Raw genomic sequence first — 24,885 nt, 5'->3', positions numbered from 1 at the left:
CAGGTCAATTATAAAAATGACAAACCGCAGTGGCCTCAAAACAGATCCTTGCAGTACACCACTAGTAACTGAACTCCAGGATGAACATTTTCCATCAACCACTACCCTCCGTCTTCTTCCAGTTAGCCAATTTCTGATCCAAACTGCTAAATCACCCTCAATCCCAAGCCTCCATATTTTCTACAATAGCCTACAGTGACGAACCTTATCAAGTGCCTTACTGAAATCCATATACACCACATCAACAACTTTACTCTCATCACCTGTTTGGTCACTTTCTCAAAGAACTCAATAAGGTTTGTAAGGCACAACCTACTCTTCACAAAACCATGTTCCTATATCCCTAATCAAATTATTCCCCTCTTGATGATTATAAATTCTACCTCTTATAATCCTTTCCAACACCTTACTCGCAACCGAAGTAAGGTTCACTGGTCTATAATTATCAGGGTTGTCTCTACTCCCCTTCTTGAACAAGGGAACAACATTTGCTATCCTCCAGTCTTCTGGTACTATTCCTGTAGACAATGATGACATAAAGATCAAAGCCAAAGGTTTTGCAATCTCCTTCCTGGCTTCCCAGAGAATCCCAAGATAAATCTCATTCAGTGCAAGGAACTTATCGATTTCCAGAATTACTAACGCTTCCTCCTTGTGAACCTCAATTCTGTCTAGTCTAACAGCCTGTATCTCAGTATACTCCTCGACAACGTTGTCTTTTTCCTGTATGAATACTGATGAAAAGTATTCATTCAGCACCTCTCCTATCTCCTCTGACTCCACGCATAACTTCTCACTACTGTCCTTGACTGGCCCTAATCTTACTCTAGTCATTCATTTATTCCTGACCTACCTATAGAAGGCTTTAGGGTTTTCCTTGCTCCTACCTTCTCATGTCCCTTCCTGGCTATTCTTAGTTCTCTCTTTAAGTCCTTCCTGGCGAGCTTGTAATTCTCAAGCCCCCTAACTGAGCCTTCACATCTCATCTTGACATAAGCCTCCTTGTTCCTCTTGACAAGAGATTCAACTTCTTTACTAAAGAAGTTGACCACTTCCTCCCCGTCTGATAGGTCCATACTTAGAACAAGCTCTGCATTTCAATTGTGCCCATCCCATGCAGTTTCCTTCCCCATCCTATGTATCCTAGATCTTGCCTAATTATATCATAATTTCCTTTCCCCTAGCAATAACTCTTGCCCTGTGGTATATACCTATCCCTTTCCATTGCTAAGGTAAATGTAACCAAATTGTGGTCAGTATCACAAAGTGCTCACCTACCTCCAAAGCTAACACATGGAGAAGTTACTAATGAATTTGTGATGGGGTATAAACTAAAATCCACCAATGCTCTGATACATTAAGAAACTGTTCAATTATGTTCAAAAGGAAGTTGTCTGAATTGTCTCAATGGAGTAATTGTGGTTGCCATTGAATAAGTTGCTGACTATTGCCCACTTTCATTTCATATTGCGTTCTGTTCTGTTAACAAAGATCCAAGCAAGCAACAGAGATGGCAGAAATGATACAAATATAAAATATTGCAGAAGCTGAAAATTGGAATCAAGAACAGTAAATGCTGGGAAACCTCAACAGACCAGGCAGGGTCTGAGGAGAAGTCATCGACCTGAAACAGTAGCTCTGCTTCTTTCCACAGATGCTGCCTGACTTGTTAAATTTTACCAGCTTTGTTTGTTCTTTTATTAGGAAGAAACAGCACTCACCTCAGGTTGCTAATACATTCCTCCTACTTCTGGTTACAAAACAGCATTAACAAAGATTTGTCTGTCAAGTTGTACAGCACTACAGATTGTAAGATGATCATAGCAATGCCTAAAGTGAGATGCATTTTTTGCACCAAGCTTGGTATAGCCTTTTGAATTCAAAAACGTGAATGTCCCGCAACTCCCTTCCGAACAGCATTATATGGCTGTCCCTACCTCTCCCTCTCTCGCCGCCACCGTCTCAAGGGGAGTTTGAGATGGAAATAAATGGTGCCCAAGCCAAAGTTGCCCTTATCTCATAAAAGAGTAAAACAAAATTATGATTGCTACAATAAAATAACTCCCGATTTGATGACATTATGTATTCATGTATGTCTGCACATATGGTGTTCCAACATTTAACCTGAAGCACAGTGACCATCAAATCTAGAAAGAAACAATGTGTCTTTCATCCTCACTGCAGCAAACCCACTGCTCATTTTGATGGATTATATTTTGCCAGCTGTTTTGTGACTCATTTCAGTGAACTTATTCTACGTTTTTGGGCTGAGGATAACCGAAAGATTACCTCAGCTCAATGTCATTTTAAAGTTTAAACCTTTCTGCTGAAGAGTCGAGTTAGTTAATGATGATTTAGGACACTTTGTCTTCTGATTTTAAAAGATACATTTTCTTCAAAGTAACTAAGCTTCAGCGTACAGGAATTGGGTGTTCATTTTTTTTCTGCCCGGCCTTTTCTTGAACTATTCATTTCCTGTTTCATATGTTTTATTATAGGAATGCACTTTCAATAAATTGTTTGTCTTTAAATTAAGAAATCATACTAATATATTTGAGCAAATGTTTCAGCAAAATTCAATTAAAGGCAAATTTTGTTGTCAAAAGTGAACTTGACAAAACTCACCAAATCGAACAGCAAATTTAGTGGGGGAAATGGACAGTTAAGCATTTGAATATGAAAGTTGCTGTCCGATCTGTTCCTTTTTGCGATTAGTCTTGCAAACAGCCAATACATCACTGTCTGAATCATCACTGAAATTCATTGAATATCAGGAAGTTCCGGTTCCTGCACCCACTAAACCTGCTTCCCGAGGTTCGGCCTTGTCTGTCTCAACCAAGTAACCTTCTTAATGGTATGATGTGTCATAATTATTGACAAACAACTGTCTTGGCACCAAAATGATCCAGAACAAGTGTAGAGTCCAATTCCTTCAGCTTTTAATTCTTGCAGTTTTTTTAGTCTCTCTCTCTCTCTCTCTCTCTCTCTCCTTTACGTTGAGTCCAAATTACACTTGCCAATACTCCAGTCAAATTGATTAAAGAAATACATTGTTGTTACCTCATGTAACTTGCTTGTGTAAGTCCTGGAAGCCAATAGAGAGCACTGAATATTTCCACCTTTCATTTACAGTAACTTGCAAGGCAAAAATAGAAATTAAACAGACCAGGGAACGTCTCCACTGTTTGTTCACTGACTTATTTATTTCCCTCTTCATTGTCTTGGCACTTGTGTAATTTTAAATTTTCTGTTTGTCACCTTGGCCTTTTATTTTGGTTTTTCTCATTCGTTCACAGACTAGGAGTGTTGCTAGCTAGGCCAACATTTATTGCTCATCCCTGAAATAGGTGGTAATGAGCTGCCAACTTGATCCTCTGTAGTATTTCAGGTGTAGAGACACCAACAGTGTTGTTGGGGAGCAAGTTCAGGATTTTGACCAAGTGACAGTGAAGGAACAGTGATGTGGTTCCAAGTCAGGGTGGTGTGTGGTCTGAAGAGGTATCTACTGACCTTGTCATAGAGTCATACAGCACAGAAACAAACCATTCAGTCCAACCAGTCCATGCTGAACATAATTGCAAACTAAACTAGTCCCATTTGCCTGCACCAGGCCCATAACCCTCCAAACCTTTCCTATTCATGAACCTATCCAAATGTCTTCCAAACATTGTAATTGCACCTGCATCCACCACTTCCTCAGGAAGTTCATTCCACACCCGAACCATTCTCGGTGTTAAAAATATGCCCTTCATGTCTTTTTTAAAATCTCTCTCCTCTCTCCTTAAAAATGTGCCCCTAGTCTTGAAATCCCCCATCCTAGGGAAAAGACAATTACCATTAACTCTATCTATACCTCTCATTATGTTATAAAGTTCTATCAGGTCATCTCTCAACCTCCTACGCTCCAGTAAAAAATGTCCCAACCTGTCCAGCCTTTCCTTATAACTCGACCCTCTCCGGCTTGATAATATCCTTCCTGTAACTGGACAACCAGAACTGGACACAGTATTCCATCAGAGGCCTCACCAATGTCCTCTACAACCTCAACGTAATGTCCCAATTGCTGAAAATGTGTTGCTGGAAAAGCACAGCAGGTCAGGCAGCATCCAAGGAACAGGAGAATCGACGTTTCGGGCATGAGCCCTTGTCCCAATGCTCATACTCCAAGGACTGAGCAATGAAGGCAAGCGTGTCAAATGTCTTTTTAACCATCCTGTCTACATGTGATGCCAACTTTAAAGGATTATGTATCTGCACCCAAGGTCCCTCTGTTCTACAACACTACCCAAGGCCCCACCATTAATTGTATAAGCCCTCCTATTGTTTGTTGTACCAAAATGCAATACCTTACACTTGTCCAGATTGAGCTCCATCTACCATTTTTCAGCCCAATGATCTATTTGATTAAGATCCCTTTGTCCTTCTAGATGGCAGATGTTGTGGGCTTGGAAGTGAAGCCTTGGTGAGTTGACACCAAATTTCCTTTTTATTTTGACTATTCATTTCAGAACATTCATGAATTGTGTGTCAACACAGAATGCATTATTTTATGCTCTCTCAGTAAATTTGGACAGGGCATTTAATCATAATGGTGATGAATGGAGATTCTACCACCTTTGTGTCTGTCCTGATGTAGTCCATGGGCAGCTTTCCTACACCATTCCATTGCTATTTCAGGCTGCTAAGTAGACAGTTAATAACAAATTAAAAGCCTCATCCCACTTGCACAGTATGGTGACAAACTGTTAAAGTTGATTGTAGTCTCCCTGGTTTAGAGCACTCAATGCCTCATTAAGGGACCCAGCATTGGGAAAATGGGCAGTGTTTTGTTCAGAATTAAGCCTCTTCCCTTGCTGTCAATACCTGCTCTCCTACAACCCCATCTCGTGAAATCCCTCTCAACAATATTCATCTGACTCCTGAGATCATACAAGGGTTGAAGCCTCTGTTATGTTTCTTTCTCACAGCAGTCACCATTTGATTGGGGATGATGCAGAGCAATATGAAGGCTGGCAGCTCTCAGCAGGTGGAACTTCTGACCCTGAGCTGCTTGATCCTAGTGAAGGGAGACAACAGGGTCTCTCATTGGCTCAAAAGTTAATGAATGAATACCCACCCCACCACCACAAAATGACCCCAGAAACCTTGTTGCCTGCTGAAATATGCGCATCTTCTTTAAGCTTTATAATTTTATGTTTTTTTTTAATGCTTCACACTTTATTTTTGAGTTGAAATTATATGCATCGTCAACCACATATATCTATGTTATTCTCGTACCACTTTCCTTCAAAATCACATTCTTGTCAAACTTTTTGTTTCTTTTATTTGGGATGGCGCAGTGGCTCAGTGGTTAGCACTGCTGCCTCACAGCACCAGGGACCCAGGTTCAACTCAAGCCTTGGGCCACTGTCTGTGTGGAGTTTGCATATTCTCTCTCTGTGTCTGCCTGGGTTTACTCCGGGTGCTCTGGTTTCCTCCCACAGTCCAAAGATGTGCAGTTCAGGTGAATTGGCCATGCTAAATTGCCCGTAGTGTTAGGTGCATTAGTCAGGGGTAAATATAGAGTAATGCAGTAGGGGAATGGGTCTGCGTGGATTACTCTCTGAAGTGTTGGTGTGGACTTGTTGGGCTAAGTGGTCTGTTTCTACACTGTAGGGAATCTAATCATCTCATCTATATAATTTCCATCATAACCTATCTGTCATGATTAAATAATCAATCTTGCTAAAGTAAAAACAAAAATGTGTTTGAGATTCAAGTAACATATGGACAAAGGAAAGGGAAGTGTTGACTTTCCATATCATTTTATTATCTTGCCTCAGAATGAGTACTTGAAACTTAACCTTAAAGGTGGATGGCTCTGATCCTTAATTATCACCGAGACCTCCCAGTTGGATATTTAAGATGGTTCACAGTACTCTTCACAGTGCCATCTCGGTTTGAGCTGCAATTGGAAGATTCAAAATCTAGCCTTAGATTACCCTCTGCTGGCTCTTCCTGGCATTGTTTGTGGCTGCTACTTCCTCATCTCCACATCCAGTGTGGCCAGATTTCCCCATCAGGTTTTCTTACCCAAGTCCTCTCAACTGCCAATTTCAACTTTCCCACTTCATAACTCAGCCCCGGCAGCACATTGCTGGAATCTCTCATCAGATTAATAAAGACTGATTTTATAAGCACTTGATAAGTTCTGCTGGTTTTTAGCTGGAGGCTTAGCATTAGGTATTGCAAGGAAGAGGGTCTCTGGTAAAGTGTGGCATGGTGGCTCAGTGGTTAGCGCTGCTGCCTCACAGCACCAAGGTGTGGAGGTACCAGTGTTGGACTGGGGTGGACAAAATCAGAAGTCACACAACACCAGATTATAGTCCAACGGGTTTGTTAGAAATCACAAGCTTTCAGAGCACTGCTCCTTCATCAGGTGTAGCACTTCACCTGATGAAGTAACAATGCTCCAAAAGCTGGTGATTTCTAATAAACTTGTTGCACTATAACCTGGTGTTGTGTGACTTCTCACAGCACCAGATCCTGGGTTTGATTCTAGCCTCGGCTGACTGTCAGTGTGGAGTTTGTACATTTTCCCTGTGTCGGTGTGGGTTTCTTCTGGTGCTCCAGTTTCTTTCGACAGTCCAAAGATGTGCAGGTTAGGTGGATTGACCATGCTAAACTGCCCTGTAGTATCCAGAGTTTAGCCATGTAAAATGAGATTTACAGAGGAAGTGCTGGGGGCTAGGTCTGGTTGGGACGCTCTTCAGAATTCGGGGCAGACTTGATCGTCTGAATGACCCTTTCTGCACTGGAGGGATTCTATGATTCTAAGTGAAGTGGGTAGACATGAAGAAGCTGGATCACAATGTTTATTGAAATGTTTGTCCATGCTGTCTTATTTATAATATGTTTTCTTTTGCGTTGAAAATATGTTGCCACACTGCTAAGAAAGGCATTTCATATGTTTACACAGAGGAAATGAGAGACCATGGAGGTGTGTGGGGAGCATGAAATGGTGGAATTGGGATATGGGGAATGGGTTGGGCAATGATGGGGTGTGAGTAATGAGGGTGAGAATGCTTAATATTTAACAGGACAATAGGACAAAGCCCCAGAGAAATTGAGACAATCTTTTCAACAGTGCAGCTGGGCATTTAGTAGTTCAGATCAATATCCAGTGGCAGTGGGCCTGAATCTATCTCCCCACCACCCAACCTCCCTCCACCATTCAGGAACCTTTCCTGAAACAGGCACACCAAACTAGACATGTCCCCATTTAAGGCAGAAGCCTCAGAAGTGAAAATTTGGCCTTCTGTCTAGAAAACACATGAATTATGGAATTAGATAATCCCAGAAGTATGGAAGCACATGATATCCATAGCAAAAGAGGCCCAAATGTCATTGTGTTGCTCATTGATTCAATTAAGCCTCAGTTCTTTGGGAATTTGCCTTATTGTTCTGTTAAATTTTAGGTAGTCTATCCTTCACTTCACACACCCCATCAATCTCCTCATCCTCCACCCATGCCAACACATGTTCTTCATCTACCCTCTCCCTTCATGCCAAATCATAAAGTGAGTTTTTGAGCAGTGTGGAAACATGCTTAATGAATGAATCATGAATGAATCCATGTGAATGTGACCACTTCATCAGACCGACGCAATATTGAATAGTAAGGTTCAACCTCCTTATGGATTTGTCTATGCGTGACCACTTGTGGTACTGATAAAAACATTCCTAACACTTTAATATATGCTGCCATTTTCTGGTTGGACATGCAAGAGAAAACTCTATCATAATAGGCTGCAGAATTGGAGTCTGCTCTGGCACTGGTGTTGGTGCTGAAGGAGCCCAAAGTCCCAAAAATGGCAGCAAATCAACATTACGTCTCAAATGAAGTCATGATTTGCAAACTCTACATGCATTTGTTGCAGGCAATAACATTGACTTGGTTCCTGATCTGACATTTATAAACCTTCTAAGTCCTTCCTTGTGATCCGTTAGTTGTTGTAAGAGACCCAGCATTTTCCCCATGCCTCTTCCCCAATATTTGACCCATTGTTGCTATCAAGGGTACAAACATGGGGCTTTTCATAGAATTTCTTATGCTGCTATGGAGTTTGTGAAATGTGTTGTTGGAGGAGGTTTCATAGTTTGTTAGTGTCTTAAGGGAGTGATTGTGAACTTGTAAAAGGAGTTCATTGGAGTTTGAAAACTTGTCAACAAATCTCTCATAGATACTATCCCTCACATTGTGTTTTGCACAGTCATAGAAAATGAAGCATAGGCAGCAGGGAAGGAAAGCTGTGAGTCCAGGAGAGAATGAGAGCTCTTGTGGATGGTGTATTCACCTGAGGTCTTCATGGAGCTTCCTCATAACTTCACTTTAAGAGGCATGGTTGCTCAGTGGTTAGCACTGCTGCCTCACAGTTCAATTCCGGCCTCGGGCAATGTCAGTGTGGAATTTGCACGTTCTCCCTGTGTCTGCGTGGGTTTCCTCCCACAATCCGAAGACATGCAGGTTAGGTGGATTGGCCATATTAAATTGCCCATAGTGTTCAGGAATGTGTAGGTTCAGTGGATTGGCCATGGGAAATACCGCATTACAGGGATAGGTCAGGTGGTGAGTCTGGATGGGATGCTCCTCGGAGGTTTGGTGTGGGCTAACCTGTCGGGATTCCATAAACATCAGACACAAGTGAACTCTGACAGTAGTCCTAAATTTCTATACCTCAAGATCTATCTTGGCTGAACTCAGCAACACTGCCCAACATCTCTCAGTTCACCATGAGTCACTGCATGGAAGGAGGGAGGAGAGGCCCTCTGTGTCAGGAAAAGGGGACTCTGTAGTCTGACTAAAGAGAAACAGGAAGAATGCAGGTAACTGACAGCCTGTGAGAGTCGCGTTGAATCAGTGTTCCTACCTCCTTGGTTTCGGCTTGCGCTAGACACTCAGACTGCCAGGGGCTGGCTATGTGACAGTTCTCAAGTATCTGAAAGATAAATGCACAAAGCAACCTTTGCTGAAGGAAAAGGAAGAAATCAAAGGGTGCATGTTTACTCATTCTGCAACTTACACATTACAACAGGTTGTAGAATAAGAGTGAAGTGTGATTTGAGAAGATTAATTTGTCAGAAATATGCTATCAGGTTTATATGCTCTCTGCTTTACCTCCACCAGTCACAAGATAATCATACATCATCCTCATCACACCAGCTAATGAGCCTGTTTGAGTTTATAGACCACAGACTACTAATTGGAAATCTGATTCAAGAAAAAAAATACAAATGTTTGTTCTATCCATGTTGCCAATGAGCAACATCCTTGCCTCTCTCAGATCTTCACCGTTCTGGTCCATTCACTGTGTCCCACTTTCCAGTTCAGAATGAGGCAATATTGAAAATTGTTTTAGACCCATTGTTCATTCAGTAGTAAGTTTTCAATCAGCATCTCAAACCTGTATTGTAATGTGATCCTTTTTGGTTTGTATCCGTTAACACTCTTGGATATATAAAAAATGTGATGGCACATCAAGTTGTGTATATAGATTTTCTATATTTTTTGATCTGATTTTGGATAAGAACCAATAACATTAAACTCCTGTATATGGAGCAACTGTATTTAATTGTCACCAATAGCACACTTAAAATGGAAGGAACAGTTTAGAGCATGATGTTTCCAATAGATAGGCTTGGGATGAAAGATGAGCAGCATGGCCAATCATCATCTGGTGAGAACTACATATTTGAACACAACCAGAGGAGTTCATCGTGCACTGCAAGCTATTGTATTCACTTAGCAACAAACATCCAAGGAAATAAATGAGGGAAAGATTTAAAAATCACACAACTTTGAAAACATTCACATTCTAAGAATGGCATGCAGACTTTGAACAGGCGAACCCTTCACTGGGATAATCTATGTACATTTCATTTGTGTTTTTATTTGTTCCAGGTAAAACATGTGATTCCACTATTAACTACTGTGAATGCAACCCATGTTTTAATGGAGGAACCTGCCAGAATCAAGCTGCTGGTTATTACTGCCACTGTCCATTTGGTAAGGAATGTCAATATAGTTATGTAAGCATGCATATACTATTCAACGGTGTAGTCTTTTTGCAAAGGATTCATGATGTGTTTGTATTTAACTGAAACGGGCCTGTAATAATAGGTTGCGCTGAATGGATGGAATGGTCATTTGTCATTTTTGCGTTCTTTTGTGCAATCATAATATAGTGTTTTCAATATACATTATCATGCTGTATCATAGAATGATTGTTGCTTCATTCAAACCAGCAATTCAGGCTGATTCAAGTATAATTGTGCATAAGTAGTTGAAATGCGATTACTTTACATTATAAACCATATTACTTACACTCACTCTGTTATGACAGTTTATTGCAAAGCTCAAGCCAATTTCAGGAAACATTAGTCATGTATAAGACATAAATTTATTCCAAGTTTAATTTATAACGCGTAGTTCAATGTGCAAAACAAACAAAACTTGTACATCAGTTGAACAACTGCCAGGTTGGTTTAATAGCTCATGCGATGACAACTAAAAAAAATAATGCATTGGCTGTGAAACACTTAGCAATTCCTTGAGTTGGTGAAAGATGCTAGGTTAATGAAGTTGTGTTTTCTTTGCTTCCTCTTTTCATTCTTGATTTGTGTACCTGAAGGTTGTTCCGTAATTAAAAGCATGTCCAAGACAGTGACTTTCAGACTCATTCATCACAGATATGGTTCATTATTTCCATCAGATTAAATTTGCAGCCAGTCTGAAGTCATATCTGGACTGTTACCAGAGAATTGCAGATGACATAGACTGGAAATCATTTTAAGACTTTTTCCTACAGTTATCAAAGGAAGACTGTCTCCTTCCTTAAGTTTATTCTGATACCCCCGTAGCTCTTGTTTGTGGTTTTCTCCAAATTCCCAGTCACTTAGTACCATTCTCCCTTCCTTTCACCCATACTTGTTTCGTTTTCTGTTACTTTCTTTCCACAGTTAGCCTAGCCCTGTCTCCCAGGACCAGGATTTACTCTGACATTCCACTCCTCTTCCATTCATACTCTTTCCACACCTCTTGTGCTTAGACTGGTATAGCTGTTGTGGAGAAACCAGTTGGCTTGGTAGCTGAATGGCTTATTTACAATGCAGAGTAATACCAACAGCACAGGTTCAATTCCCACATTGGCTGAGGTCCTTATGAAGGTCTTGTATTCTTGACCTCATCTCTCGCTGAAGGAATGTTGACTGTCAGGTTACACAATCATCAGTCATCTCTCTCTAATGAGAGAACATTGTATGACTTTTGCAACTGCCACTCTCGTTCTTAGCCTTCATGTCCACGCACCTTCTGAGGGTAGAAAATGATTTACAAAGTGAAAATGAATACAGTTCCAGGAAGACCGGGTGCACTGTGAACAGTTAATTGGGAATGATGTTGAGGTTGATATTGTCAATGAGCTAGCTAGAGGTGATATAAAGAAAGATGCTGGAAAAATTCAAGAAAGGCATATATCTAGGCCAAACACTATGCTGATTCCAGACAAAACTATTTCACTCCGCCAGGGCAAGTGGAGGAAGCGGGAGATGCAGATGAAAAGTGCACTGTTTGGATATGGCAGGGTCAGGATGTTAGATTCTCATGGTAGGGCAGAACAAACTGGTGCTTAACTTTACTTTGCAGTAAACAATGATTTTGATTAGTATCGAGTGAGAGCCATAAAAGCTTTGGTAATACAGACAATCACTCGGTTGGCAGTAACAAATAGTAGGTGGTGTTATCTTCCCACCTACTATTTGTTACTGCCAACCGAGAGACGAAAGCTTGTTGCCTACAATAGAAGACAGTTTCTAATATTGCCAAGTTGTTACAAAATCAGATGTCAGTCAAGTTTATAGAGTCATAGAGCATGGAAACAGACTTGTCCATGCTGGCCAGTTTCCCAAACTCAACTGATCCCATTTGCCTGCTTTTGTCCCATATTTCTCTGAACCTTTCCCATTCATGTATCTGTCCAAATGTCCTTAAATATTGTAACTGTATCTGCATCCACCACTTGCTTAGGCAATTCATTCCACATATGAACCACCCTGTGTGTGAAAAAGTTTCCCCTTCGATCCCTTGTAAATCTTTCTCCACTCATCTTAAAAATATGTCCTCTAGTTTTGAACTCACCACCCCTAGGAAAAAGACCTTTGGTGTTCACCTTCTCTATACCCCTCATGATTTTATAAACCTGTGTAAGGTCACACCTCGACCTCCTACACTCCGGTGAAAGAAGTCCCAGCGCATCCAGCTTCTCCTTATAACTCAAACCTCCATTCCCGGCTATATCCTGGTAAATCTTTTCTGAATTCTCCACAAGTTAATAATATCCTCCCTGTAGCAAGGTGACCAGAACTGTATACAGTACTCCAAAAGGCCTCACCAAAGTCCTGTAAAACCACAACATGACATTCCAACTCTTATAATGCTAAATGCCTTCTTATCACCTTGTCTGTGACGCAGCTTTCAAAGAACTAATGACTGAAAGGATAGACAAGGGCAGAGCGGAAGACATTGTTTGCATGGACTTTCGTAAAGTCTTTGACAAGGTTCCGCATGGGAGACTTGTTAGTAAAATTAGATCACGTGATTCAGGGAGAGCTTGCCAATTGGATGCAAAATTGGCTTGATGGTAGGAGATAGAGTGATAGTGGAGAGTTATTTTTCAGACTGGAGGCTTGTGACCAGTGGTGTTCCACGGGAATCGGTGCTAGGTCCACTGTTATTTGTCATTTATGTAAAGGATTTGGGTGAGAATTTAGGAAGCATGGTTAGTAAGTTTGTGGATGACATTAAAATTGGTTGTATAGTAGACAGTGAAGAAGGTTGTCTAAGATTACAAAGAGATCTTAATCAATTGGGTCAAGGGGCTGAGAAGTGGCACATGGATTTTAATTTGGATAAATGTGAGGTATAGCATTTAGGTAAGATGAACAAGGGCACAACTTACACAGTTAATAGTAGGGCCCTTGGTGTGTTGTTGAACAAAGAGACCTAGGGGTTCAGGTACATAGTTCTTTGAAAGCTGTGTCACAGGTAGAAGGTTGGTTAAGAAGGCATTTAGCATGTTTGCCTTCATTGCTCAGACCATTATTTTATAATCTGATAAATATGGATAGTCCACTGCCCTTCAACGCTGTATCCAGTTCCCATTTTTACCTAAGTCAGTGTGCAGCAATGTGTGAAACCCTGAGGGCAGCAACAGAAGCTGATATGCTTTGAGTTTGAAGCTTGGAGTTGACCCAGACCATTATAGCTGAGGCAAGTTAGTTCATAGTTGACCTTAGGCAGAAAGGCAGATAATTTATTTGGACCTATTCTAAAAAACAAAAGCAAACATTGGATAGAACTAAATGCTTTTATTCCCTGCCTGCCAGCAAGTGTAAGATGGGGCTTATTTCTTCAAGGGGGAGAGTGCAGGATGGGAACACTGCCTCCTCCAATAATGGAGTTGGGAGGTTCATTAGATGCTAATTGAGAACCTTAGGTGAACATTTAATTGGTATTCAATCTTTGTCAAACAGGAGAGTCATCCAGAAAATCCAAATAACAAATCCTTTTTTGTAAGATTTTATGGGGCTGGAGTGCTGGGGAAATGATCCCTCTATCAGGCACTGAGTGTAGTGAGGAGGAACACTGAAAGACATTCCATACCTTTGCCTTCAACCCCTCTTTGATTCTGTAATCCCTATCATACCACATATGGCCCCTCACACTTACTGGGCCTATGGTGGATGGATGTGTGCTCATACAGGGCACGGTGCAATACATGCTACTTAAATGTCTGATGGGCACTTCTTATTTTTTCCATGTGTGTGCATCGTATGGCCAAATTTTGTTGCACATCTCTAATTGCCTTTGTGCTAATGGCTTGTGATCCCATTTCAGAGGCCATTTATGAGTCAACCACATTGCTATGGATCTGGAGTCAGATGGAAGCCAGATCAGGCAAAGATGGCAGATATCATTCCCAAAATGATATCAATGAACCAGATGGGCTTTTAGAACAATTGACGGTATTGCAGATGTACTAATTTAATTCAAATTCCACTATCTATAATGGTGGTATTTGCACACCAGTCTCCATAGCTTTAGCTTAGGCCTCTGGATTCCAAACTTAATCTTAGCAGTGATTCCCTAAGGATTCTTTACCTAGTGAGCTAGATCCCTGTTGCAAACATTAAATTCTGCCAGCTGGATTTGTAGCATCCTTCCTGGTCTAACACTCCAGGTACCCCTCATGTTTTGTCATGGCGACTTGTTTTCACATGCGTCAGTGAAAACATTCTTGCAGTTCAAGGAAGTAAGGCTGAAATTCTTTCTTCCTCCCCATTCGTTCTTCTTGGTATAAAAAGGAGTCGAAAATCACATGGCTCAGAATTCGCTCTCCTAGAGACCAGTTAACTGAATTATCTACTACCAAGGAAAATAAATATAATGATACAGTAATACAGCATAATGATTCATCAATTCATTGTCCAAGATGTCATATATGATGCTAATTTGCATTTAAAAATAGTTACCATAACCATGGCATTACTTGGTTTACTTGGGTTCATTCATGAAGAAATGTTTTCCACAATATAAACATGACTCAACATTTTCTGTGACTCAACATGTAAAGTCCAGTTAACATTGATTTGAACTACGTTACACCACAACCTAATTCTTCTGATGAGAACAGAAATTCCAGTGCTTGTCACTAGCCAACTCAATTCAGTACTCCAAAGATACTCACTCTCCAAATGTGAATTGCAAGTACAGCCTCGATAACATCTGGAAAAATGTTCCTAATCATTCTGTTTGCTAACTTCTACAATAACTATTGCCATCATGCATTAAAATGAAGTACTGAAGGTTGAAGTCATTGCCAGCATGCATTATGGCAGACCACCAGCAAGAAATTAAGGTGATTCAAACCACATTGGATGCTGCTACATATTAAATGCCGAGAGCTGTAACTTCTTACTGTCATTTTATTCAAGGCAAATCACAATTATCCTGTCATCTTATCGGTACTTGTATGAAGCATTTTTATGTGCAAGCTTATAGTACAACAATAAATCTGCAGATAATGGCAAGTAATTGCAGTGAAGGTTGGAATAAAAACTAGGCACCCCAGATAGTTTATACAAGCAGATTCCAGGCAGTTCTTTTATTAAACAGACATAATTAATGAAATCATATGTGCTGTGAGAACTCAGACTTGAAACACTTATTAAAACGGTGCCCCTTTAAAATTGATATATTTAAGAATAAATGTTGCACCTATATGTCTTTTAATTCAGTAAAACTTTAAAACCATTAGTAATCCTATATATAAATGTGATATAATCTGGGGTCCGAGAAGAATAATGGTTTGTGCATTGTCCTACTACTTCCAAATGACCTAGATTTCAATGTCATTCACACGTATGGGTGAAATGCACTTCTCCAACAGCCCAATGTGAAATGTATATTGTTAGCCTCAACCTAATTTCTAACTGCTGACACTTCACTGCATGAAACCTTTTATGAATTGTACATGAAATTGGTAAATTCACTCAGATGCCACATGATGGCTAGTGTGGGAAATAGATGTGTTTGGCAAAATTTTGACTCATTCAAAATCCATCCACCTGCACAGAGTTAGAATTGGGACACTAGGGGCTATTTTGAAGTTTGAAGGAAATTGTGCTGCTGGCCTTGAATAAAGAAAAAGGCCCTGATTTTCATTCCCAGGTGGGGAGTGTGGAGGCAGGACAGTTCCTCGGAATACCCAGGAAAAATGTAGCCTGGGAAGTTAGATTTCCCTTCTGGAGTAGTGGGATTATTTGAGACATGGGTCAGGCAACCACAGAGAGCGTATAATGCAGACTCAGTGCAGTGCCTGCCCCTGTGCGTGAGAATTGTGTGAAACATTGATTAAACCAAAAATGCTTGTTCAACCCTCACGCCTCTTACTTCCATCTCTCTCATACATACTTTCTATGTTACCTAATTCCCTATGCCTACCATGATCGCCCAAACTCTCCATGGTGCCCAATGCTGCTATACTTGCCATCCATGTTCCTCCACTCCACACAAACTCACCTTGTATCCATCATGGGAAAACTTTGAAGTTTACAAAATAAAGTTACCTATCTATTGATGATCTTTTATATTTATTCACTCGTGGGACATAGATATCATTGACTAGGCCAGCATTTATTGTCTGTCCTTTTTATTAAAAGACTAATAAAATACTAATAATTAAAAAAAACTGTCCTTGATTTTAAAAAAAATCAATAAGTTGAAATTCATTCAATGTATCTTTTAGGAGAACAACATTTGTATTGTAAGTTCTTTGGCAGGTTGACTCTTCTATTGGGTTTATGCATTTTCAGGCGCATTCTGTAATGCATTTAACAATCAGAAAGGATACCCAACACTGCCCTCTCCATTCAATTCTACAAGCCACCCCACCATCCCTTTTCCAACCACCCTCAAGAACATTTGACCTGCCAAACCTCCTCTTAACATATCCTGGGATCTTTACCTGTTGGCCTGTTCTGTCCACACTGGGTTCCATAAAATGAGGTTACCAAAACAGGATTTAAATGAACACAACTGTTAATTCAAATAGGTACTGTATCCATTAGCTATACATGCATGAAGCCCAAAGCCACCCATACTGTGCCTCACCCTCCCTCACAAAAATCAGAAATGATGTATTCAGGGCCAACACTTCTGATTTGTGAGATTTTTCATCATTTTGCAAGGACAGAGAGACTGTCATGTCAGAAATCTAGCTTCGTGCTTAGCATTGAATCCAAGGTACATTCAATACTGGCACTGATGTTCTAAAGATAGGAAATGCCCCATTGCAAAGCACTGATATTCTTTATCTCGATGAATATGTCGCAAACCGTGACAGAATCTGTGCTGTTCTCAATTGCTTTATTCATTGTGTCATTATCACCATTAAACATTCGATCTTTCCATCACCTTGCTCTATATACACCATGTACGTCGTTTACGAGATGTTTACAGCAGTACTTCAAGGCTCGTTTGACAAACACCTCCCAAACCCATGACCTCTTCCATCTAGAAGGACAGGGTCAGTAAACACATATGAAGACCACCATCTGGAAATTCCCTGTCAAGCCCCACATCATCCTGACTTACAACCATTTAGCTGTTCCATCTCTATTGCTACGCCAAAATCCGAGCACTCCCTTCCTAACAACCCTGTAGCTGTACTTGCACCCCGTGGATGGTAATTGGCTCATCACCAGCTTCCTATGGGCAATTGGGGATGGGAAATATATTTGGCCATATCTCATGAAAGAATAAATCAAATCATAGTGAATAAATAAATGACAGGCAGAATACCTTAATATCTGTCACAAAGCAAGGTTTCTTGATTCATACAAGCAAACTTTAAGTACTGCAGAATATTTGGATGTACATGTTAAAATAGGGCCTGCATGGGTTTTGTTTTCTGCCCACAGTCCAAAGATATGCATGTTTAGTGGATTAGCCATGGATGATAGAGGTTTACAGGAGGGATATCCATCAGAGGGTCAGTGTGGAATTGATGGGCCGAATGGCTTGTTTCCACACTGGAGGGATTTTAATCTAAGTTGGACAGAAGGCAGCCAATGAATGTGATCCATTTGGATCTCAAGAAGTCCTTTAACAAGGTGCTGCACAGGAGTTGCTAAATAAGACAAGATCCCATGGTGGTAGAGGCTAGGTATTAACCTGTATATAGGATTGGCTGACAGGCATACAGCAACAAGTAGGAATAAAGGGGTCTTTTCAGGATGTCAGCTGGTGACGAGAAAAGTTCCACAGGGGTTAGTGTTGGGTCCGCAACTATTTATGCTTTGTTAACAATCTGGACAAAGAACCTGAGGGTATTGTTGCTAAGTTGACAGATGACATAAAGCTAGGTGGAGGGGCAGGTAGTGTCAAGGAAGTGGGGAGGCTACAGAAGGACTTGGACAGGTGAAGAGCAGACAAAGAAATAACAGATGGAACACAGTATGAGAGAACGCGAGGTTATGCACGTTGATGGGAAGAATAGGGGCAGAGACTATTGTCTAACCGGGGAAAGCCTTCAGAAATCTGAAGTACAAAGGGATTTAGAAGTCCTTGTTCAGGATTGTATTAAAGTTAAAATGCAAGCTCACTTGGCAGTTAGGAAGGTAAGTGCAGTGTTAATATTAATTTTGAGACAGCTGGAATACAAGCGAGATTTACTGCTAAGTCTGCATAAGGCTCCCATCATTGGAGGGGCTCCAGGGGCCTCAGAATGACCCTCCGAAGGAAGGACTTGTCATATGAGGAGTGGTTAAGGACTCTGGGTCTGTACTCAGTGGAATTTAGAAGGATGAGGGGGTTCTGATTGAAACATACAGAATACCGAGAGTGGACACGGAAAAAATGTTTCTACTGGTAGGAGAGACTAGGACCCAAGAACAGAGCCTCAGACAACCTTTTAGAACAGAGATAAGGAGGAATTTCTTTAGCCAGCAAGGATTAATCTGTGGAACTCATTGTGGCAGAGGACTGTGGAGGTCAAGACAATGAGTGTATTTCAGATAGATAGATAAGTCTTGATTAGTAAGGGATCAAAGATTAGGGGGAGAGGCAGGAGAATGTAGTTGAGAAATGTTGTCAGCCATGATTGAATAATTGAGCACACTCAATAAGCCACATGTACTAATTCCACTCCTGCATCTTAGTCTTATTTAGAGCAGTTTGAATATTGCTGAAAAGGGGGGCAGGGTGCTGAAAGTGTTCACCTTTCAGTCATCTGGACAGACATGGTATTGCTAAAGTTAATCAGCAATGACTTAGGAACCAATTAACACCTTTTCCTTATGTATTACAAATTGTTGTGATTGTTTGAAATATTTTGGCATTCTTGCATTTGTCCTAATGAGTACAAATTGGAAAAGCTTTCTAAATATGTCTTGTTTTGCAACAATATTCAAGTTATGCAGTGAATGATTTGTTGCATGATATACCATGACAAATGGTTGAGCTTAAAGAATATTGCTGACCCCTGAATAAATTTGACCTTACAATCATACATTCCATTCTTGTTTAATATTTTACAATACACAGAGATTGAAATTTGTGAGGTGACTGTGGATGCAATTTGGGAGGATCATCGACAGAACAGAAATGGAGTGCAGAAGGCTGATTTGACAATTTTATGCCTCAGTTATGCTATAGCCAAAATTATGATCAGTTCCCTGCTTATTACCCATGTCTATTTCTGGCACCAGGCCACATTTGGTGAGGTCTCAGGTTATTCTGGACAATCTGCTCCTATTAGATCAATAGAAGCCATGCTTCTTGCTGTTATTTTCAGTCCTAGAATTTCCTAAAGCAACATTTGTTCATGGTCAGAGACAGTGGGTTTCAGATGGCAGTAATCATTTTTGAAAGATAACCTTCGTTTCCCTTCAGGGAGAAATTAAAAATTGACACTTAGTTATTCAGCTCATGAAACCTCATTGCTTTTGTTATCAGACTGATGGAGTGCCATTCTAACTTTTCAGCACTCTATTGAATTAGGCATCTCTGTTTGAGCTTCTACTATGTCAGTTATCCAGTTCTGTAACTAAAATGATTCCATTCCAAGGAAATTAGGGATTGTATTAACATTCTCTAGGCAACTCCCACTTGGACCCATAACTATTTTTCTAATTTATTGTTCTCTCCCATTCAAGTTTTGTATTTTGCATTTGCAATGGGAAATGTTTAATTGTATTTAAAGAATTTGTGGAATGTAGATTTGTATTATGTGTATTAACAGAAAATTCACTATCCTGTTCACATTATGATAATTATGAATTGTATGAATCATAACTCAAAAACAGAAGATACAGTTAACCAGGGATAATTATGCTAATTATGTTGTTCACTTTTTGGATATTAGAATTCCACACTATTCCTTCCACCAACAGGATAATTAGATTACCTACAGTGTGGAAACAGGCCCTCCGGCCCAACAAGTCCACACCCACCCGCCAAAGCGCAACCCACCCATACCCCTACACTTACCCCTTCACCTAACACTACGGGCAATTTAGCATGGCCAATTCACCTGACCTGCACATCTTTGGACTGTGAGAGGAAACCGGAGCACCCGGAGGAAACCCACACAGACACAGGGAGAATGTGCAAACTCCACACAGTCAGTCACCTGAGGCGGGAATTGAACCCAGGTCTCTGGTGCTGTGAGGCAGCAGTGCTAACCACTGTGACACCGTGCCGCCCACCTAATGCATATTTATATGTATAATGTATATTTATACAGCATTTTCAATAGTAGAAATGCCTCCAGCTACATGACGTTGGATTTCAGGAAAACCTTTAATCATATTTGTGTGAAAATGGTTCCAACAGCCTGAATGGAGCAATAAGACTGACCAATTGTATATAGCTTTGCTCACACAGTAAATCACAATTCACAAATACTTCCATTTATTTGAATGGAGTGTCTACCAGTTATCAGCTCCTTATTTCTTTTGATGTAAATGAGAGTTCAAGTTGAGTTCAGTTCAGCATAACATAGGTGACAGCAAACTTGCAAACTATTTCACCTTTTAGTCCACTTGCTTTTCATGAGGTCACTGCCAAAGAGCATTGACTAGGTTATCCAAGCGGCACTGATCTTTAACCAACAGTTTGATCCCCTGAATGAATTGAAAAGTGGGCAAACTGACAAGATTTTGATTAGATTACCAGTTAAATTCCCAAGATGTTACAATAACAGTATCCTGGCTGTGTGCAATTTCAGCTTAAGCAGGGCTGAGGAGTGTTTGTGGGACAACTGGACCAAGCTGGAAGAAATGAGACAGAGAGGAAGGACAAGTGAGGAGAGGAGAGTGGGAATGAGAGGAGGGGAAATGTGAACACATCGAGATAAGAGATGAGGCAGGTAGAGGAAGTGGTAAACAAAGGAATTTAGATGGTAAGGGTCAAATGGAAAGAAAAGAAGGATTGCAAGGTGGAGCAATGAGGGATTAAGAAGGCATTGGCCCAGTATTATCTGGTATGAGATGTCCAGGCTAATAAGTGTCATTAACAGATTAGAGAGCTTGAAATGTCTTCAAGGGAGGTAAGATTAGATTCAGAAGAATGTTGGCAACAGAAAGAATGGAAGCCCAAGAAGGGAAACGCCCTTCATCAGCTGGCTGTTTTATATAGCTCAAAATCGGCTTCTACAAAGTTTAACACAAAAGAGTCCAGTGTTTGACAAATAAGGGGCAAGGGATAGAGCCTGAAGGACTGGGGTTTCTTCTGGGTCTGGCGATTGGTGATAGAGTAAAATAAAGCTCACTTGGCTGTGATTGCTCAAAGGGCCAATTACAATTGCCAATGTTCATATGAGCCCTGTTATCCTTAGTTTCAAAGTAGAAGTCTGGTTCTGACAGGTTCGTTTTGAACTTACAATGGATAATGTGCTTTATTTTAGGATTTTTCAACCTCTGACCAAGACCACTATTTTAGTGGCACAGTGGGACTCCAGGCAGTTTATTAGATGACTAAGAGGGCCTCAGTAGTTCCTTTGTTAGTTATAAAATGCCAAATCAAATCATAAACATAGAATTTGAGTTTGTTGTTGTGATCGCTGCCTCCTCATGAAGTAGACAATTCAAAACAGCGGAGCCAGCGAAATAGACAGCTGTGTCTGACCCTTTGCACTACCATGATATGCAGGCAAAACTTTCATGAAATAATTTCCAGAAACATTTGAGACAGTTAAACGTTATTCTTTGGCAGCTGTGCACTGGAGTGTCATAAGTATGGTGCATTGTACTACAGTTTCCACATGACAGGAGGCTGGGACTGGACAGAATTTTCTCTTATCTTCCTTTACTTAAATCTTTCTTGTAAATTATTGGGAAGGTGGAAATAGTAGACAACTTCATCACCTGATGAGGGAGCGACGCTCCCGAAAGCTAGTGTGCTTCCGATTAAACCTGTTAGACTATAACCTGGTGTTGTGTGATTTTTAACTTTGCAAAAAGAAAGATTTTGCTCTGCGCGTTTTTTGATGAGTGAAGACATTTATCGGAGCCCCTAACCACGGCATTTCTGAAGAATCGATCGGTTGAGAAGCATTATGATTAGCTTGACTATCCTACAATTTTGTTTTTTTTTTTACCAAGTTGGTGTCTTTGTTCCAACTGTGTAGGTGGGAGCTGAATTAGTATCAGTGGGTGTCATTGACCAAAGGTGATTTAGCAACCTTCACATTTTAAACTTCATGTTTATTAATGCCAGCTCCATCACATTGTCAGGCTGATGGCTGCTGCTCCAAGAAAAACTTACAGAAGAAAACTGTAAAATAGGAACTCCTCTGGGTACTGTATGAACTAATATTAGAAACTTATTCATGAGGATTTCCCCTTTTTGAAATCTCTAGTGAAATTGTAAACACATTCTTTAGAACAAGTCGATTATGTTTCTGGAAATGCCAGGCAGATACATCTATAAAATCCCTACACAGCAACAAGAGCAATTCTTACCAACTTTACTTGTTTTTTTCAAAATCAGTGGAATTAAGGTGAAGCGCCATTAAAGTTAATGATCGTTCTTTCCAAGTGTTTAATTTTTCAAGGATGCTGAGGGTGAGACTAACATGAATATTTCCCTGCTTTTCCTGGCAAAGTGCTCAATAAATTACTTTGCCCACCTTATTAGATGTCTTTCACTGTAGTCTGTTTTGTACAATTTAAACAACTTTTACACAGGTCCGGTGTAAGTATAAACATCTTGTACCTTACACCTCACACACACAACTGAATTTCGCAGCCTCTGTATTGCTATGAAGCCACTACTGGGTGCAGGTTTAGGAAGAAAAATGGTGCCCTGCACTTCCAGTAGGATTCACCTATGAATAGGGTAAGGTAAGATGCCATATCATTGAGTATATTACTGCAGGCTGCCAAGTAGATAGGTTGGGTGTCAAATCAGTTTTATACGCTGACTGATATCACAACTTATCATATTTAACCACTCTAGTTACACTAATTTAATTTTTATTCAACCTATTTTTCTAATCAACATGTCTCAGAGATGTTATTATATACCTCGAACAGGTGGGACTTGAACCCAGGCCACCCGGTCCAGAGACAGGAATACTATCACTGCATCAGAAGATGACATGAGAGGGTCCTAGTTAGCACCTTCTGTCAAATACACAGGGCTGAACATAGATCAGCCAATAGGCTCACCCTGGCCCATCCTAATTAAAGGCATAATAATCCAACTGGTGGGTCATCACTGATTACTTTCCACTAGCTGCTTCTGAGTTCATGAATAGACTAAGTGTTTGGACAAGTTAATAAAATTTGGTGAAATTGGGAGCAGCGCTGGAAAATGGGGTGGTGATGGTTTGTAGCACTGGGCGGCTGCTGAGTAAACCAATTCCTCCTTGTCATGGAATTCAGGAGCAAAGAGAGAAGCTGCTCATTTAGGGAGGTGGGGGTGGGCTGTTAACCACCTTGGTTTTCAGGGTGACCTTCTCCTACCAGTGGCTGCAAGCGCTTCATCAAGGAGGTGACAACATCTTGACACCACATCTAGAGCATTAACAGGGCAAAGATGGCAATACCAGCTGCCCTCAAGGCGTCCAGGACTCTGAAATTTGTCACCAGCGGGTCCTCCCGGGCAGAGATTTTGGAAACATGTTCCTGTTCATCAGCCATTGTTGTATGTGGCCGTTCACAGAAGTTCTTGAAACCAAGAGAAGGAACTTTGTTTGCAGATGACTCATTCCATAATAAAATGCATCCTCCCACCACCATCAAGTTACCAAGTTAACTTCTCCTATTGAGCTTTTGCATAGGATCTCTAACATGGAATTCAAGAAAATCGGAGCATGATGTGCGACCTTTTACACCATTACCATTTCTGTTGCTTATACGGTTTCTCCCCTCAAGCAAATCCAACAATTGTTGCAACCAGGATGCACCTTGTCTTTAAGGGATGCTGTCTGGCTTTAAGCTGGCAGGCTAGCTTTAAGTGGTGTGAACCTTACATTAAGCTTGAGGCTTGGCTGAAGTTTGCAGCCACTCAGCGGTAGATTCAGTGTGGGCTACATGCCATAATCATTTAAATTAATTGGCAGCATGAAGCTTGCATGGTTTGAATGGGTGCAGGCAAGCTAATTGTACATTACAGTTCCCTCTGCTGAGCTTTGGAGCTATCTAATTTAGCTCCCAAAATATCTTATCCTTATACAAATTCGTTTGATGGGATAACTTCATAAATGTTAACTGTGAAATGGAGCATGAATGATATGAGCTAATATCAAATAGTTGTTAAATTAAAGAAAATAGTACTTTTTCACATTCCCTGGTATTATTGCACAAATGCAGAATCAATAGGACAAGTCCAAATAATCTGAAGTAAAACAGAAAATGCTGCCAGTAGAGAGACAACCAACATCTGAAAAAGAAATAGGATATTGTTTTAGGTAGGTTTCTTTACCAGTGACTTGTTTTGAAACAACATTTTCTGTTATTCTTTCACTGTGGTGGCGGGTCATTCACAGAAGTTAGCTATTTCACTGCCAGACTGGTCCTGAAGTTGGCTCTGTTCATCAAAATGTGACTCACTGACTTTTATCAGTGGGACATATTTTGGTTGGAATTTACCTCTCCTGATTTAAACCAAAGATATGTTGGTTTCTGTATAAATGTGTCATGGCTTCCGAAGAAAACCATTCACATATCTGCTAACATACAAACTGGTGCACATCAATTAGTAGATGCAAAAAGAATGTTCATAAATAATTTCACAAATCTTCTTTAAATCATCCTTTTTGTAACTATGAAAATTAAAGTTTG

The 24,885-nt window shown here is 40.5% G+C and overlaps 1 protein-coding gene across 1 annotated transcript in view; it reads left to right on the top strand.

Moving 5' to 3' along the window:
- The window catches only part of fat4 (FAT atypical cadherin 4), a 381,091-nt gene that overhangs the window by 322,184 nt on the left and 34,022 nt on the right, over window positions 1-24,885 (top strand). The window contains exon 11 of the mRNA XM_043674087.2: window positions 9,941-10,045. Within this exon, the coding sequence (XP_043530022.2) occupies window positions 9,941-10,045 (105 nt within the window). The remainder of the gene's footprint in view (window positions 1-9,940; window positions 10,046-24,885) is intronic.

The sequence above is a fragment of the Chiloscyllium plagiosum genome, unplaced genomic scaffold (assembly GCF_037043375.1).
Source record: "Chiloscyllium plagiosum isolate Xiang-an unplaced genomic scaffold, Cpla_swu_hap1 HiC_scaffold_36, whole genome shotgun sequence".
Taxonomy (NCBI): domain Eukaryota; kingdom Metazoa; phylum Chordata; class Chondrichthyes; order Orectolobiformes; family Hemiscylliidae; genus Chiloscyllium; species Chiloscyllium plagiosum.
Note: the sequence above shows the minus strand (reverse complement) of the source record. Positions and strands in the feature narration are given on the sequence as shown.